Source organism: Mytilus trossulus, chromosome 12 (genome assembly GCF_036588685.1).
Source record: "Mytilus trossulus isolate FHL-02 chromosome 12, PNRI_Mtr1.1.1.hap1, whole genome shotgun sequence".
In the NCBI taxonomy this organism is placed as follows: Eukaryota; Metazoa; Mollusca; class Bivalvia; order Mytilida; family Mytilidae; genus Mytilus; species Mytilus trossulus.
This window is the reverse complement of record NC_086384.1, coordinates 45,109,563-45,129,111: the sequence shown is the minus strand read 5'-3', so window position 1 is coordinate 45,129,111 and position 19,549 is coordinate 45,109,563. Positions and strand designations below refer to the sequence as shown.

General features: G+C 30.9%; 2 protein-coding genes across 2 annotated transcripts in view; both read left to right on the top strand.

Moving 5' to 3' along the window:
* Positions 1-19,549, top strand: part of LOC134692650 (ubiquinone biosynthesis protein COQ4 homolog, mitochondrial-like) — a 99,061-nt gene that overhangs the window by 64,809 nt on the left and 14,703 nt on the right. The gene's annotated exons all lie outside the window — the stretch shown is intronic.
* Positions 149-14,524, top strand: LOC134692498 (uncharacterized). Its single transcript, XM_063552954.1, has 11 exons — positions 149-203; positions 322-468; positions 1,066-1,194; positions 1,893-1,968; positions 4,642-4,766; positions 5,149-5,206; positions 7,124-7,233; positions 8,901-9,674; positions 10,694-11,754; positions 13,317-13,395; positions 14,208-14,524. Exons 1-11 carry the CDS (start codon positions 149-151, stop codon positions 14,240-14,242), a joined length of 2,649 nt encoding a protein of 882 aa, XP_063409024.1. The 3' UTR covers positions 14,243-14,524.

Genomic DNA, 19,549 nt, shown 5'->3' with positions numbered 1-19,549 from the left:
CATCAGTTTCATTATGCTTAGCTTCTTTTTGTTACCTATTCTGACATCAAACTCAGACTTCTTTTAAATTTTACTGTTCGTATTACTGTGTATTTCTTTAATTTACATTGGGTAGAGTTATAGGGGGAGCGTTGAGATCTCACAAAACATGTTTAATGCTGCCACATTTTGCTCCAGTCCAAAATCAAGAGCCTCTGGCCTTTGTTAGTCATGCATAAATGGTTCATTTATATGTTTTGGAGTTAAGTATGACGTGAAAATGGAAACTAGTACACATTTTTATTTTTACACAATATTTGAAACTTTTTTTTCTGTTTTTAGGTAAGCAGTTTGTATTTTGCACATATAATGATGGGTATGATACCTGTAAGAATTGTCCATCTGGGAAGTACACCAAGGATACAATAAAAACATCAGAGTGGTTTGAACATATTGATATCTGTGTTACTAAGCCAACCTGTGCTGAAAGTAAGTTTGGAATAATTCTGAAGTATATTAGATTTCAATTCTTATAAAAAATATTCTGTAGAAGCTTACACTTGAATAAGTTCATGACTAAAAGATTCAACCAAATAATAAGATTTCCAGTTTATTTGATTTTGTCTGAAGTGCTTTTCAATCATACCTAAGGCTGTCGGGCATTTCAAAGTATTGAATTTTTTCCTAGATGTTATTCTTCTTTATATTCCATGATGATTTCAATTAATAAAACATTCGGAAAAATAGAAAATTACTTTTAAATGTATGAGTTTTCTGCACTTTTTCAGCAAGTTTTTAACGGAAATGCAATCTATTAAAAGAATTTAGTTAGACAAATAATTTGTGCAATATAGCATCATATTTTTGCAACCTCTCACTCAACATGGGATTAGGGAAGGAAGTGATGATGTCCCTAAACGCACATATGATGTTTACTTGAACCAAAGTTTTTGGCGGATATGCAACAAACTTGAAGTGGTCTATTGATTTGATATTATGTATATAGGGATTTGATAAATTATTTAATTTAATTCAGTGAAGTCAATGCATATCTCTTTACCTCTGAACAATTACTATTTTTTGTAGTTGACACCACCTGGATAAATGGAGAGTGTTTATGTAACAAGTTCAATGGTTACTATGGTAATGACATAAACAACTGCCAGCTTGACACAAAGCATTGCAAGGAGGCTGGCTATGAACTGGATAATGATGGTAAATTTATTTTAGTCTGTTTTAGTTTTATTGATAAGAATTATAGATTATCATTGGTCATCTAAATAAGATTGATTTTCTTGCTTCAGTTGGTACGGTGAAAGTGAGTAAATCAATCTAGTTGAGATGACCAATGATATTTGTTTATCTCTATTTTTTACCTATGATGATGTTGTTAATTTCATGGACAACAGCAAGTGCTCAGAGCCTGCCTTAGTTTCTGGCGATAAATTTTCATATTACTACTGTGCTGAGAAAGGAAATTGTCAGTCAGTAATATTCAAAGGAAAATTTCGTAAAATAGCAATAATCATAGTTATTAAAATCTTCACAAAAGTATTAGCAAGGTGTAAAATGTTGACAAATACAATGCCCTCCTATGCTTATTTGAGCATAGAACTTCAGAACTTTTATACTTTGTAAAGGACCTATAAGACACATTCAAAGACATTTAAAAAGCAGCCATTTTGATTTTATTGAGTGAAAATGTTACAAACAGTTTCACATAAAGTGTAAAGATACTTAATTTTATAATGATATTATTTTATTTCCTAGCAAGCAATACCATAAAAAATTCCACAAATTTGATGCACAATTTAAAAACAACTGACCATGCCATGTTTCTGAAATGTGAGGTACTAAAATTTTGGAGTACACAATAGTAGTTTTTAATTCTAAATATTTATTAAAATTTACAGGTAATTGTGTTGAATGTGAAAAAGAATATTATAAACCAGAAAATGACGGATATGGAGTGTGTCGTGTAAAAACTCGGTAAGTTAATTAACAGTAACATTTTGAAATTTTAAAGCTTCATTTTCACTTTAAATGAAAAAAATAAAAACACAAAAATACCGAACTCCGAGGAAAATTCAAAAAGGAAAATCAAAAATCAAAAGGCAAAATCAAAAGTCCAAACACATCAAACGAATGGGTAACAACTGTCATATTCCTGACACATATACACATCACATTATTAATTATTAATATTAATATTAACATTATTAATATTATATTTTTTTTTTTAAATTGAAATTGCTATACAAATACATCCCCAAAAAGAATATTTTTAGAGAATAAAACTTGCACTTGAATTTTTTTCATGGTGTAGGCACAGGCTATATTTCAAGGATGGGATTTATTCAAAAGGAATAATCAATGATGATAAATTTGAATATTTTTATTATAATTTAATTAAGTCTTTTTTTTCTCCTGATTTTTAAATATTTTATTTCTGTTTATTTCTGTTTAACCTGTCTTTTCAGTTAGTAGATAAAGTGTGATGTATAATGTTGGTAAGTTGGGTTGGAGGGGAGACAACTCATTTATTCACTAAAATAACCTTTAGAGAAACAGCTTGCTAATAACAATTTCCTCTGTCAATGTACAAAATAACTCCAATGTTATTAACTAGCATATAACTAACTTTAACAAGTGTTGGGTAAGTTAGGTGTATAGGGGAGATAACTCATATATACTCTAAAATACCCTATACAGCTTGCTAACATTAATTTCTTCTGCCAATATGGGAAATAACTCCAATCTTAATATCTTGCATATTTCTAACTTTGACAAGTGTTCAGCAAGTTGGTTTTATAGGGGAGATAACTCTTATTTACTCTAAAATACCGTATACAGCTTGCTTACATTAAATTGAAATGATTTTATGTCATAAATTAAAAAAAAGTGCTTTTTAGGTGGGTAGGAAGACATCATTTTTAATTGTATTTTTGTCCAAAGCTTTTTAACTTTCATATTACTAACTTTAACAAGTGTTGATAAGTTACATTAATAGGGTAGGTAACTCATATCTATATTAAATAAACCTTATATATATACATATCTTACAAATTAGTTTCTTCTACAAAATTACACCAAGTTTATTAACTACTGTGAAAGTACTTTTATTCGTGGGGTACCAATTTTCATCATTTTCGTGGATGACTGTATCCACGAATTTAAGTGTCCCACGAAATAAAACAACTGTTGTCCAAATCAAGACATGGAAAGATCCCCATCGGAAGGTTTGACTACTTATATGATCTAGAAAATATATTGAATAACGCCAAATCTAATAACATTTTAATAGCAGTATATGCTAGATTGATAAAGTGTTCATTTTATATCCTCATAGTTCTCATACATATGGGAAATAATAATTTCATGCTGGGCTTGACTTTGAAAAGAGTTATTTGACAATTCAATTTACGCTTAAAGCATTTGTTTATGTTACTGTTTTCTTTAGGTGACATGTTTATGGCCTAATTAACACCTTTGATGGTCCTCAATCTGTTGATCACGTTATCATGGGTTAATTTGTTTTATCACTACGATTTACACGGGTCAATGTTTACTTTGCAATTTCCTTCAATCCAGACTATGTGTAACCTTCTTTTCTAAAGGCTTTAATTTTTCCATTATTTATTTTATTAGAAAACTAAAATCCACGAATTTAAAAACCCATGAACATGTAAATATTACTCAAACCACGAAAATTGATACCCACCAATTAAAGTACTTTCACAGTAACATATTTTTAACTTTTACAAGGTTCGGTTAAGTTGTGTTTATATGGGGGATAACTCACATATTACACCAAAATAACTTTATACAGCTTGCTAATAATTAGTTCCTTCTGCCAATATAAGAAATAACATGACGCTTCTTAACTAACATATTACAAAACTTTAACATGGCTAATCAATATCTTTTTAAATACAGATGACCTTCTGCAAACTTGCAAGGTCATAACATTTATGTCTCTTCAAACAATAACATGTACAATACCTGAAATTAGCAGCTGTACTTTATAGCTATTATATTACTTTAAATATGCAGAATTCTCTATTATGCATGCAACATTTATTTGAAAAGTATAAAAACAATTGCTTGATTTTATATGGGGACCAATATTTAGCTAAAATATTTCAATACACTCCAACTTCAGTGAACTAGAATTTTATTTTAAGTAGTTCTTTATAAGTTGTGGTCATATGAACTTGAAAGTTAATATACATATAAGGAATGACTGTAATATTTTTTCTGTCTATGAAGAAATTACATAAAAAATTGGGTGCACACTGAATAGCATAGCGGGTTATTTAACAGTGTGCACCACATTATTATGTTATTTCGAATAGACAGAAAAAATATTACAGTCATTTCTTATAATTTAATTCTAAAGTCCATTTTAAACCGTAGAAAACCATGAAAAAATGTTGATGACGTCACGGTCACATGAATAAATTATATCAATGGGCTGATTACAAAATAACGTCACCAAATCAGAAGAGGCGTTACATCCAAAATTAGATTATTCTCAAATACATGTAAAATTAGGGTTTTGACACAAAATTTGTGGTTCACTGAACATAATAATGTGATGGTGTATGTGTTGCATGGTGGAAGAAATAATGTTATCAGTATAATTACTTATTACAACTTAAGGTGTACACGTCATCAAGTAGAGGCTCATCCAGGATCATCAAAGGCAGATAGGAAGTGTCGCCCAAGAACAGCCAAGGATGGTCCTCCGCCCACTCCCCCACCCACCACAGATCAGACTGATCATGGTTAGTAGAATTTTACTTAGAATCATCAAATGCTTTTTAAAATTGTCAATACAGAATAGTAAAAATTGTTCCACATGTATATACTAAACTTAAACACTTTAAACTAGAAAAAGATTCCTTAAGAAAAGATTAATGGAAGGAACACTGGCAATTGAATGAATGAATAAATTATTTCTTTTGTTAGTCAAGAATCCCACTCCCTTAGCCACCAACTACCAATGATCATAGAAAATCAATAAATGTGTTCCTTTACTGACAGGAATTCTTGTTATGTATATAAAGAGCTTTGAACTTAACAATCGTGAATGTAGACATTTAAAATTTGAAGGCAGGTCTGAGTTTCCTATTTGTGTGATGTTAATACCATACTTTTGTATTGCAGGAGCCAATGGTACCAGACTAGGGGGAGATGGGGATGGATTACACCATATGTATATATGGTAATTATAGATATATTGATATAAGTAAAAGATTCTTTAAAAGCGACACAATGATTAGACATGAAAACTTAAAAACACATTCCACTCTTTTTTGAAGAACAGTTTAATTCTTTAGGATACAAGATAAACTAAAACAACCAAAACTTAAAAAACACATTCAACTTTTTTTTGAAGAATATTTATGATACAAAATAAAGTAAAGTAAAGTAACCAAGGTTAATAAGCATTAATTATAAAAAAGAAGATGTGGTATAATTGCCAATGAGACAACTATTCACAAAAGATTAAAATTACACAGACATTAACAACTATAGGTCACAGTACAGCCTCCAACAAGGAGCAAAGCCCATACCGCATAGTCAGCTATAAAAGGCCCCGATAAGACAATGTAAAACAATTCAAACAAGAAAACTAACGGCCTTATTTATGTAAAAAAATGAACGAATAACAAATATGGAACACATAAACAAACGACAACCACTGAATATACAGGCCCCTAACTTGGGAAAGGCACATACATAAATAATGTGGCGGGTTAAACATGTTAGCGGGATCCCAACCCTCCCCTAACCTGGGACAGTGGTAAACATATAACAGTACAACATAAGAAGAAAAGCTAGATGAATATGTTGATATCATGATCCCCTCATTTGTCTTGAACATGCATGAGATATTTGTCACTGGATAATAAGCAACCAACAATCAATCATCTAATTGGGCCAATATGCCCAATTGCTTCTCCATTGGCGGTACTGGTAATATTTTCTTCTGTAGCTCAGTCCATATCAAAAACTTAGATATGTATGATGGTTCCTTACTAAGCTGAGACATTTTCACATATGTGGTTACATTTTCGGGGTATGAAGTGTGATTCTTTTTCCAGTAAATATGCATACCCTAAAATCCTTTCGTGATGCCGCTCTTCATGGTAAAAAAATCACATTTTTCACACAAAAAGTTCTTTAAAAATTTAATACTTTGAATAGATTTAATAAATCCATTGGTTTTAAACATTTATTCTATAGTCCTCTACTTTCCAAATCAACACAAATGGTTAAGTTCAGTTACTTGTAAAAAATTGAAACATGTCGTATATCACTACACAGAGATTTTTTGTTAACACACAACTTTTTTTTTCTCAATTGGAGGCGCATAAGGGATATTGACCCAAATGTAGTTTTTAAAATTTCTATTTTTGACACATGTGTTTAGATCAAATATGTTTTGTCCAGATTACTATTAATGATATTAAAAAGCTTTAGATAAACATTTATTTTATAAAGAGTCATGAAAAGTAGGAATCTCTATGATAGAGAGGATTTATTATTTTTTTCTGCTGAATCACTTTGCTTATTCTTATGTTGTATTGTTACATCACTGTCCAAGACTTTTGGAAGGGTTCAGTGCTCATATAAAACATAAATTATACCACCACAACTTCTTATTTTGATATGGTAAATAAAATAAAATGTTTAATTTTTGAATATTTTTTATACAGTTTATTAAAGGACTTTTCTAGCTAAAAATACAGTATGGCATTTGTTATTTATAACTGATAGTTGTTACAAAATTTTAACATGTTTATATTTTCATGCCCCATTTATGGGCATTATGTTTTCTGGTCTGTGCATCTATCTGTTCATCTGTTCGACCGTTTGTTTGTCCGTTCCTGCTTCAGGTTAAAGTTTCTGGTCAAGGTAGTTTTTGATGAAGTTGAAGTCCAATCAACTTGAAACTTAGTAGACATGTTCCCTATGATATGATCTTTCTAATTTAAATCCCAATTTAGAGATTTTTCCACATTTTCTCGGTCCATTGAGCATAGAAAATGATAATGTGGATGGGGCATCCATGTACTTTGGACACATTCTTGTTTTAATTTTATACGCCAGTTTGTAATACATGTTTTTATTTTAGGTTGATAGGTGTTATACTCTCTTCACTACTAATCTTGTCTGTGTCAGCCATATTGATTTATGTGTTCAGAAAGAAATGGTGCTGTGCTACTTTTATTAAAATGTTTAAAGGTTTGTAAAAGACACCCATTTTTAGCTCACCTGGTCCGAAGGGCCAAGTGAGCTTTTCTCACCACTTGGCGTCCGTCGTCGTTAACTTTTTACATTTTGAACTTCTTCTAGAGAACCACTGAATGGAATGGAACCAAACATGACATGAATGTTCCTTATGAGGTGCTGACCAAGTGTTGTTACTTTGTAGCCGATCCATCATCCAAGATGGCTGCCAGCGGGGGACTTAGTTTAACATAGGACCCTATGGGAAATGCATACAAATGACTTCTTTTAGAGAACCACTGAATGGAATGAAATCAAACATGGCAGGAATGTTCCTAATGTGGTGCTGACCAAGTGTTGTTACTTTGTATCCGATCCATTATCCAAGATGGCTGCCAGCGGGTGACTTAGTTTAACATAGGACCCTATGGGAAATGCATACAAATGACTTCTTTTAGAGAACCACTGAATGGAATGAAACCAAACATGGCATGAATGTTCCTTATGAGGTGCTGACCAAGTGTTGTTACTTTGTAGCTGATCCATCATCCAAGATGGCCTCAAGCGAGGGACTTAGTTTAACATAGGACCCTATGGGAAATGCATACAAAGGACTTCTTTTAGAGAACTACCAAATGGAATATAACCAAACATGGCATGAATGTTCCTTATGAGGTGCTGACCAAGTGTTGTTACGTTGTAGCAGATCCATCATCCAAGATGGCCGCCAGCGGGGGACTTAGTTTAACATAGGACCCTACGGGAAATGCATACAAATGACTTCTTTTAGAGAACCACTAAATGGAATGAAATCAAACATTGCAGGAATGTTCCTTATGAGATGTTCCTTATGAGGTGCTGACCAAGTGTTGTTACTTTGTAGCTGATCCATTATCCAAGATGGCCGCCAGCGGGGGACTTAGTTTAACATAGGACCCTACGGGTAATGCATACAAATGACTTCTTTTAGAGAACCACTGAATGGAATGAAACCAAAGATGGCATGAATGTTTCTTATGAGGTGCTGACCAAGTGTTGTTACTTTGTAGCCGATCCATCATCCAAGACGGCTGCCAGCGGGGGACTTAGTTTAACATAGAACCCTAAGGGAAATGCATACAAATGACTTCTTTTAGAGAACCACTGAATGGAATAAAACCAAACATGGCATGAATGTTCCTTATGAGGTGCTGACCAAGTGTTGTTACTTTGTAGCTGATCAGTCATCCAAAATGGCAGCCAGTGGGGAACTTTTGAATGAAATTAAACATAGCCTGAATGTTCCTTTCCTTATGAGGCTGTGTTGTCACTTTTAGCCAAATTTTATATTCTTTTATATGATTTCAAAAACCCAAGTAGAATCAGGTGAGTGATACAGGCTCTTGAGAGCCTCGTGTTAAAAGTTAGTAAAAAATACATCCATGTATAAAGTTGAGTAAAAATGAAAACTTTTTTAACTATAAATTTTATTTTTTAGATACAGATTATTTATAGACAATTCTGAGAATTTTATGTTGTTTGGAAATTAAAAAAGCCTACGAGATTAGCTTTTTCTGAAACAGAAACTATGTTTCAAGTCAAAAAGTTAAACATGTATTCACCAAACAAAAGGGACTTTAGTTTAAAAAAAAAAAGTTATTTCCAATATTTACCAAATAATTTAAGGTATTTTATACTTTCAGTTGGTAGACGCTATACCCCTGTCCCTCCAGTTGAGAATGGTAGTGATAGAGGTCACTCTGTTACTCGTAATTCTCGTGAAGAAGATCATGAATTAACAAGTATTACAAACATTGACTCAAGTTTGGACAGTAGCAAGTCAAGCTCAAACTCATCTAAAGATCACGAAGCCACATGTGCTAAATATAGAATAACAGAAGTTATTGTTGAAATGGATGAAAATGAAACTGGTGTAAAGACATTAGCTTTGGAACCAAAAGGTGACGAAGAAACAGTGGTAAAATCTCTCTCTGATGAACTAGATGCTGGACAAACAAATCAAGCAGCAGATTTAGATTCCACCAGTTTAAAAACAAGATATGATGAAAAAGGTCAGGACAAAGGTCAAGGTGAACTTGATTCAGAACTGACAGATGTAAAGCAATTGTCCTGTGAAGATCTGCTAATGAGTGCGACTCCCAGTGACGATGCTCTAGACAGCATTACAAAAGTCAAGAAACATTTGCCTGCAGATGATAAAGATTTAAGTATAACCAAAGTCAAGAGAATGAATGAAAATGAAAGTAGAGCTCGAAGTGGAAGTAGAACACCAAAAAGCTACCACAAAATGAGGGGATATCTAGATAAATCTAAAAAAGGATACTCAGTGGATCTGAATTGGCTAAAATTCAGGAAGAAAAATACACAAGAGACAAGTTTTAGCTTGCCAACTACTCCTAAAAAATCAAATTTGTTTGGTGCTACGTCTAAAGAGTCAGATAGACCAACTTTGAAAGGTAAAATATGTCTTCCTTACTTTGAAAAAATAAGAAAAAAATGCCAATATTTAATTTGCTTTGAACAATAAGTATAAAAATAAGGAGATTTGGAATGAATGCCACAAGTATCCACTAGAGGGATATTTCTTTTTTCTTTTTAAATCCAGCTTTTTAAAAAGAATAATAAGCAAAGCTACTGTAAATTCAGAAATAATTTCATGCATTAAATATTGTATTTTATTTTAAAATGGACAAAAATGTAAGATTGATTGTTGCAATTTTAGGAAAATCTGCGTACAGATATGTACAATGTATCAGATATCAGAATGTGAGTTCTTGTCACCAATGCATGTTGCATAATTGGTATCAATAGAAACCTCACAATAATTTCTGAATTTACATTATGTTTATGTAATTATTGAAGACTTTTACTATCTTTGAAAGCAGAAAAGTTGGAAGGTTTCAGATATGTAAAGTATTATAAGCTCTAAAACAATTTTTAGAATATAAAAAAAGTTATAAAAAGTTAAAACTTTCACTTTGAATTATTTTAATTGTTGTCTCAGACAGCAACAACAAAATGAACATTATTGAGTAAAAAACAGAATGAAAAACTATTTTCATATGCAAGTTATTGTACAAAAAAGAGGTGAAAGGGAAATTTAGAACTAAAAAATTAAAGGAAAAATGACAAATTCCATGGCTAAGGCCTAAATTAATATATTGTTTGTTTTCCCAATCCCAACCCTGCCAAGTCAGGTGTTGGTTGGTAGGTAGGGAAATAATTTTATTTTTCCAAAAAGCTTGATTAATATCATACAAGCCAGGAAATTGGAAATGAATAAAATAATATTTGACTTAGTTTTGACAATAAAATTTTATGAGTAGCACTGTTTTTGCAGGGTCGGTCGGGATTGGGGAAACAAACAATATTTTTTTTTAGGCCTAAAAGACTGAGCAATACTCACTATATACGAATAAATTATAAGTAATCATATATTCCTTTTAAAAAACTATAAACATTTATCTATTAATAGTTGAACCATTTTCAAGAAGGAGTTCACCTCGTAACTCACAACTAGAAAGTGGAAATGAAATGGCGTCTGCAGGTGCTGATGATAGCTTCAGAACAGTTCCGTCAGGAATTTCCTTTCCAATGTTTAGTGACAGCATTGGAATGTCTCATCCTTTATTCAGCGATAGTGCTGGAATGTCACATCCAATGTTTAGTGACAGCGCTGGAATGTCACATCCAATGTTTAGTGACAGCACTGGAATGTCACATCCAATGTTTAGTGACAGCGCTGGAATGTCACATCCAATGTTTAGTGACAGCGCTGGAATGTCACATCCATTGTTCAGTGATAGCACTGGATTTTATAGCTGTGATGACGAGGGTATCACGGCGGACCCATTAAATGCTTCCCAACAACAACACCACCAGAGAAGGAATAATAGAGCTACGTTGCCGCCAAATGTATTCATAGTTGAAGGTGACTTAGACAATGGGAAAGATAGTAACGGTAGAGTAAGGTCCTTACCAATCATTTCTCAGGAAAGTCAGGAAGATTTAGAGAATGGAAATGTAACATATTGGCAACAGCTTGCACTGCACGGTCTTGAAACTGGTGCAAGACCGAAGGATGAAGGTCATAATATCATACACCCATCCGTCCATTTGTCCCAGAGGCAAAATGCAATAACATATACCTCACAAAGTAATGAAGAAGTTCATACCAGCATAGGAAGAGCAGAAGGCAATGATGGAATACAGGTACCAGTTGAATGTGCTGTTATCGAGACAGGGGAGCAGATCTCATTTGATCCTCTCAGTACACTGGATGCTAATTCCATTATGAATGAGACTCAGGAATCGATAACTCCTTCAAATCCACTGATAAGCATTCCAAGACCACATGAGGTTTTACCACCTCCGGAACCAGTGTTTGACGAAACAATGGTGGCAGGGCCGTCTTCAGGAAGTAGTGAAGAGGCCATCAGTGAGGGAGGTGCTAGTGAAGGGGCTACCAGTGAGGGAGCAGTTAGTGAAGGATCAGCAGCTAGTGTTGTGATGCCTTTGTTAGAAAGAAAGGAAGAGGTATTGATATGAAATGATATTTGTATTTTATTGAATATTAAAATAAATATAGATATATATATAAAATTCCAACTTTTAATACATCCATGGGTGGAGTCTGGAGATTGCCTTATGGAGAAAATATTCTTGAAGGATATTTAAGGTTGAACCTATACACCTTATCGCTATTTAGTCCATTCTGGGAAAAACAGTCATTTATACAACTTCCTGTTTCGGGTCACACGGTCGAAAATGGAGGTCATCAGTAGTGAGTTAAGGGAGGAAAAACTTTAGAAAGTAATCATCAAGAAACTTTGATATAGTTTGATCCACTTTTTTCGAAATTAAATTGCAGTAAAAAAATATTTTGCTTGAAGTATTTACGGTATTTTAAACAGGTCTCATTAAAAGGTATCATGCATGGTGAATTGTTTAAACTGGGTCCCAGATAGCTTCAACTGGATGAAAAAGTTGTGTAATTTTAGAACTTATCTGGAATGGAATAAATAGCGATTAGGTGTATTGCACATTGTTTCATATTATTTCATCTATCTTTTTCAATCAAATATTTAGTTAGATATTGTGATTACCATCACCATTCAAATAAATGTACCGGTAATACCTAAAAAAACAATAGAAGTTAACGAAAATATTTGATAGTTCAACAAAAAGTAAAATTTGAACCACACTAAATAACTTTGTTTTATTTTCAGTCAAAGACTTTTTAAGGTACCTCAATTAAGGTCAAGGAACATTAAATGGGCTATGTCGCAGATTTTGCTAAAAAAATTTATACAACCTTGGCTCTTTGAACTACAACTGAAAATCAAAAAAATAATACATTTATCTCTTTTATTATCTGAAAAATTGCAGATTTATTTCTTTTAATATTGGTGAATATTTGTATAGAAGCACATAAAATCGGCGAAAAACCTTCTAAAATTTGTTTTAAACTGCCAAATCTCTAATTCCACTCCATAGATTTTTCTTAAAAAACTATATATTGTTGACACATAAATTTCTGTTTTAATGATATAATATAATCATAGGGTCACCGACTTCGTTTTTTGTCTAATAATCAATTTGTTACCTTGTTTGTAGTTAAAAATGTCAAAAATCAACATTTTACGGCCTGCAACTCGATATTGTTACGATTATTTCGACGTTTTGTTGGATTTTTTCACCAAGAACGCAACTTTCAATCAAGTATACCGTAAAAACGAAGTCGTTGACCCTATCTTTATTTTGCATCATTATAACGAAAATTTATGTATCAACAACATATAGTTTTTTAAGAAAAATCTATGGAGTAGAATTAGAGATTTTGGCGATTTTAAGACAAATTTTAGAAGGTTTTGCTGATTTTATGTGCTTTCTATACAAATGTTCACCCATTTTGTAAGAATTCAATCAGTAATATTTCAAATGATAATTGAGATAAATGCATTATTTTTTCGATTTTCAGTTGAAGTTCATCGAGCCATTTCCATTCTCAATTTTATTGTATGCCAAATTTTACTGAAATCTGTGACATAGCCCATTTACTGTAACTTGACCTTAATTAAAATGTATCCTTTTTTCAGGGATCTTCAAGTACAGGCAGTGGTAGTTCCAGAAAAAGAACTTTATCAAGAAGTTTATCAATGGAAGAAGAAAATAAGGGTACATTTTAATTATGCAGCTTTATACTTTTTATTTTCAATTGAGGTTTTTATTGGTAGAGGAATCCAGAGTAACTATAGAAAACTACCTCCCTTACAATCTTTTGATGTTTATAAGGAAAGACATAAATATTGGAATACACTTTAATTGTTGCTGCTTTTCTTTTTCTTTTTTTGCTAATATATGTATTTCAAAATGTGAACAAAAGAAGATGTGGTATATTTGTCATTGAAACAGAAACCCAAAGACATATAGTCTTCCACAAACATACGATATATCAAACTTTCAACCTAATGATTTTAATACACTACATATAAAAGGAGGAATACTGTAAATTCAGAATTCAGTTTATTTAAGAATATTAGATCAAAACGCAAGATTTAGTATTGTGATTTCAGAATACTATGCACACAAACATCAGTTAGATTCTGAATGAGAGCTATAAGGATTCAGATGCACACTCAGTCTATTAAAAAAAAACGCTTAATGATTTCGGAATTTACAAATCATAATTCATTGATTTTTACCTCACTCAGTCTATTGAAAAAAAAACGCTTAATGATTTCAGAATTTACAAATCATAATTCATTCACTTACCTCATCATAACTACTGTAAATTTCAGAAATTATTGCGATGTTTTTTTTAATGCAAAAATGCGACAGGATAATAATGGCAATAATTTAAAGTTTTTTCAATAGGGCAAAAAATAAAATTGCTTTAAATTTAGACTATAATGACAAAATCAGAGGAATAAATGTACGCAATAATTTCTGAATTTACACTATTGAGATGATTTTGTTTATTTTTAAAGATTCTTCAAGCTCAACAGAAAAGTCTATGGGATAGAGAGATACAATCTCACCAGAAAAGTCTAAAAGAAAATATCAAGAGGACAGAATATTTTTGAGAAGAGGTTGAAAAAGTCTTCCAATTCACCTTAATCATCAAGGCTCATCACATTCAAATATATCAACATTTGGCGAGAGTTTAAAAATTGTGTTCTTTTTCCGTCAGTATTTGTAAGAATTATTTTAAAATGACGATCTCATGCAATCATTTTATTTAGCAGAGTTTGAATAATTGTAACTTGTATGATTTTTAAAGAATGTGTATTTGTCCAATAAATACAAAAATAAAATGCTTAAGATTTTTTTTCAAAGCTGTGCTTTTATGCTTTTTCAGAATTTATTTCAATAAGATTTTACTCAAAATAGACAAAGTTGTAATAAATGATGTATGTGCTTAACGGTTGAAGAAAGGACTTTTATTAAAGCAGAGATTTAATATGAAAGCTTTAAATGTCAATTCAAAAGGTGCAATATTTATTATTTTATTTATAAATTTGTAAATTTTATATGTATTAATTTGTGGTTAAAATTGAACATTAGTGTGTTATTCTGTAATTTATATATTTCCAGGAAAACATGGTTGAAACACATTTACAAGCCTGTTCTTAGATATTGTTTAGTATGTAACATACCTACCAATGAATTTGTCAACTAGATGATCTAAGATACTTAAATGATCGAGTCATAAGTAGACTGACGAGATTCAATGAAAGTTTCTTCAAACTTATTTCCAAATCACATATTTGGGTGCTATGTAAAATTATACTATTTTATTTATTAATAATTTTTCAATAATTTTTCAATAATTTTTCAATAATGAATACTGTTTAAACTAAATAAATTTCAGAAATAAAATTGAACTTCACAAATTAAAAAGCTTTTTGAAAAGCTTATACTTGAATTGGTTATGAGATAATGACCGTTTCAGCCATTTACATTTTAAAGCTTATAAGTTAATTTTTTGCTAAATGTATTCTAAAAGAAAATTTTTTGTTAAAAATGTTTTTGTATCGGATATTTTTTGCCATTTTTTAAGTTTCAGAAAAAAAGAAAATCTTTTCTAAATGTTCAAAGTCTATATTATGTATTAATTCTTGAATAATCACATACAATTCTATAGTATTTCAGTTTAGAGTCATGCATCAGAAGAATATGAAATTCAATTTTTATATCATAATTTATAATGAAATAGGGAAATCTGAAAAAAAGCATTTAATTTTTGAGAGAGGAAACACTTTTAAGGGAAGATTGTGTTCATTAAAGATATTAAGCATCTGATAGATAAATAAATAATTTGAAATGAAGCAAATAATTTTAAAGAAAATTATTTCCTGTTTATTTATTTATGTTGTTTATTCACACCTAAATAACAAGTGGACAGTATTTGTTGTCAGAAAAGACCCAAGATCTTGATTTTTGTATAAATTTTAATGTTACATTCATGAACGGCAGCCATTGATGTCAAGAAATACATTAAGCCTTGGACATGTTTAACCTTTTTTTTTCTTAGAGGCAGCAACCTTTATACCAACATTGAAAATTGTAATTTTCTCTTTTCTTGAATTGAAAACATAACCAATTAATGTAAACTTTTATTTCTTTTCTAAGAGAATGAAAAATTTATCTTAGATAGTCTAATTGACCATTACCGATTTGATTCTTTTATAACACACTTTTCACGCAGATTGCTTCCTTTTATCAATCAAAGACTGGTTCTATACAGGACAAAATTGGCTTTCTCAGCCAATGTAAAGATGGGAAGGGGGGATAATTGGCTGACCTGTGTTAAGAGAGCCATATTTCTAGCACGTGAAAGACACCCTTGAAGATTTCAACAAAGAGTAGGCTAATGCCGCTACAAGGCAGCACTAGCACCCGCAAAGTGGAGAGGGATTAATATAAGTTGCAATAACTTTTTTACCAATCCACTATAAATAAATATGTTAAAACTAAAAATGGATATTATTAAAAAACAAACCAACCAAAATTTTAACCAATTTTTAGTGAAAAATTACAACTGGTGCCAAAAAATTTAAGCTCAACAAAAATTCAACTGTAATTTAAAGATTATAGATTACACACACAATGCACATATGAATCTTCTCTTTCTATGCCATTGTCAATGAAAATTTATGTTCTTCCCAAGGGAGACAACTGAAAAAGGAATATATTACACCTGGGTCAATATACTGGGATTGTCAAATAGATTATTATTCCTGGAATAAACAAAACAATAAGACTTATGCCCATGTGTTTGACTAATTTGTGAAGCAAAATAAGACCTTTCTAATTTGTAATCTTATCAATTTTGAATGTTGGCATAAAATATCAGTTTGTTGCTTTTAATATTCTGTCTGATTGATTTTAGAATTATCACTCAAGTCACTGTTGTTTTGCTCAAGATTTTTTTTTTTTCAATGTTTTAAAATTATAAGTTAAACGTCTGTTGTCTGCTCTATGGTTGGGTTGTTGTCGCTTTGACACATTCACCATTTCCTTTTTCAATTTTATAGATCACCAAAAACTGAAAGATTGACTTGGTTTAATTTAGAAAATTTACTAAGACTGTCTATAAAAGTAAACACACAATCATCAAATTGTGTATTGTTGCATCATATGATTAACCCTTCAAATTCTGTATAAAAACAGGTCACTGTGACCTAATGTCACAAACTGCAAACTTTTATTAACATTTAGATTTGAATGTCTAATTCACATACAAAATTACCAATCTTCTTCTTCATTTGCAATTTCCTCCTGTCTAGGAGCACTCCAAATGAGACAGATAAATTAAATTAAAGGTATCTGTAAAATAGAAATATAACTTTGTATGGGGCTGTTTCTAAAACAACAATCATTTTCTGTCTATGATTTGAATGTTAATTCTAAAATCAGTGACTTGTTTAAACCATATTAAATATGGAAAATTAGCAATTGGATTTTATATATTTTTTTGTGTTTAAACACAAACAGCAGCACTAGTCATTACAGACTCTAAATGGAACCTTTTACAAGAATTTTATTGTGTTTTTATATTTTCTGAGAGCATTTTATTGGATGGAGTAGAATTATACCACCAACATACCAACATAGTGAAAATTGTCACCATATGTGTGTTGTTAATGTCATAGACGAACTTAGTTCATGCAAAGTTGTTAAAAATAGATTTTTGGGCATTCTGATCTCAAAGATCTTAAATTTTGATGTATTTGATCTCAAAGATTTAAAATTTTGAATTGATGTATTTTATGGCAAAGATTAAAATTTTGAATTTATGTCTTTGATTTCAAAGATTTAAAATTTTGAATTGATGTATTTGGATATTTTCATAATTCTATGATAGTTATGTTAATATTTTCAACAATCAAGTGACTTTTGAGTAAACGTCTTTTTTGTTTGGAATGAAATAACTGATAAATAAATTTTCTATGTTGTTACACTGTCTCAAAGGCAATTACACACAACTAAATGGAGGTATAGTCAGTTATTTTTGAAAAAAGTTGAAAGAGTTATATACAATAAAAATATGCCACTTTAAATGTATTTTTAGCAACTTTGCATTATTTTAATGATATACAATCATGACGTTCCACTAAATACATGCCAAAAAGTGGAAATAAAACCAGCTTAAAGCAAAATATGTAACAAAGTTACTGTACTATATTAATATGCTGTACTATAAAACATTGTTAAATGTACCATGTAATTAAATATGTGTGCTTTATGTAAAATAACAATGTCATCCAATTTCCATTCAGAATGGACAACCATGTAGCTTTGTACATTAATTGTCAACCATTTAGAGCTAATTTTTTAATGTCTGTAGTTGAAAGGTTTGGTTGGCTTGCTTGCTTTGTTTATATAAATGTTTCTCCAAGCATTGTCATTAAAATTGACATCTTAAATCAATAAATAGGCCTGGCTCAACTTGTATACATGATATTTAACCTCAAGCTTATCATCCAATAACATGTAAGTATAATGTTAACAAGCTAAAGCCCTGCCTTTGTATTGATTGTAGATGTCAATCTTAATTAACCTCAAGCTTATCATCCAATAACATTTAAGTATAATGTTAACAAGCTGAAGCCCCGCCTATGTATTGATTGTAGATGTCAATCTTAGTTAACCTCAAGCTTATCATCCAATAACATTTAAGTATAATGTTAACAAGCTGAAGCCCCGCCTATGTATTGATTGTAGATGTCAATCTTAATTAACCTCAAGCTTATCATCCAATAACATTTAAGTATAATGTTAACAAGCTGAAGCCCCGCCTTTGTATTGATTGTAGATGTCAATCTTATTACAATGCTTGAGCAAATATTTGTTCAAACCAAGCAAGCAAGCCAACCAAACCTTTACACTACAAGTATTTGGAAAATAACTCTAATGAGACATACATATTACTTCATTCATAATATGCATATTCCATCTTTTTACATAGGTGTAAACTCTCCAAATCTCATGTGTGGGGTTTTCCAAGTTTATTTCGAAAATTTGATTAAAACTCTGAAGAAAAGTCTAACAAGGGGAGGTAAAAACATACCTCTTTGAATTAGATTTCATCCTAGTTTACAGCTATTTGACACATATGCAGTAATTGTTCATGTATTGTCTGGTTTATACACAAAATATAGTTCTCTAGATACTTGATAGCTTGACTTTGGTAATTAGTATTCAGAACAGATGAAATAGCTTTGAACATTGATTCTTAGAATTTATTAAACAACAATAGTTTATCTTTAAAAAAAAAAGAGATTTCACAATAAAAAAAATCCGAAATGAAGACCTCGCAATTTGAAAGTTAAAAAAGTTTACATCTATGTTAATTTATCTGTCAAAGGTCAAAGAATTTTTACATGATCATTAGTTTCATACATGCAACTTGAAATGAAGTTAAATGGGACTATTTTGAGAGAAAAGCAATTTTGTTATGTAAATTCATAATTTAACTTTTGCAGAATTTGAAAGAATATTTATCTTATAAGTAAAGCAAAATCTTATAATTAAACTTCCAGTGTACCATATTTGCAAAGAAACCAAACCATTTTTTGCCTCAGTAGTTCCATGTATGATAGCTGGTTTTATGAAAAACCTCTTTGACCTATTGATTTTACATAATTGACAACATTGACCCATTGGTTATACATATTTGACAAAATTATTCATGTCTTTGCTAGCCTTATAAGTGTAAAACACATTTACATGTAAATTGTAAAAAAGCACAATTCCATCAAGTGTATTATTATCACGCCCATTAATTACATTTTCAACATCATGTATCACAAAACTTGTATCATGT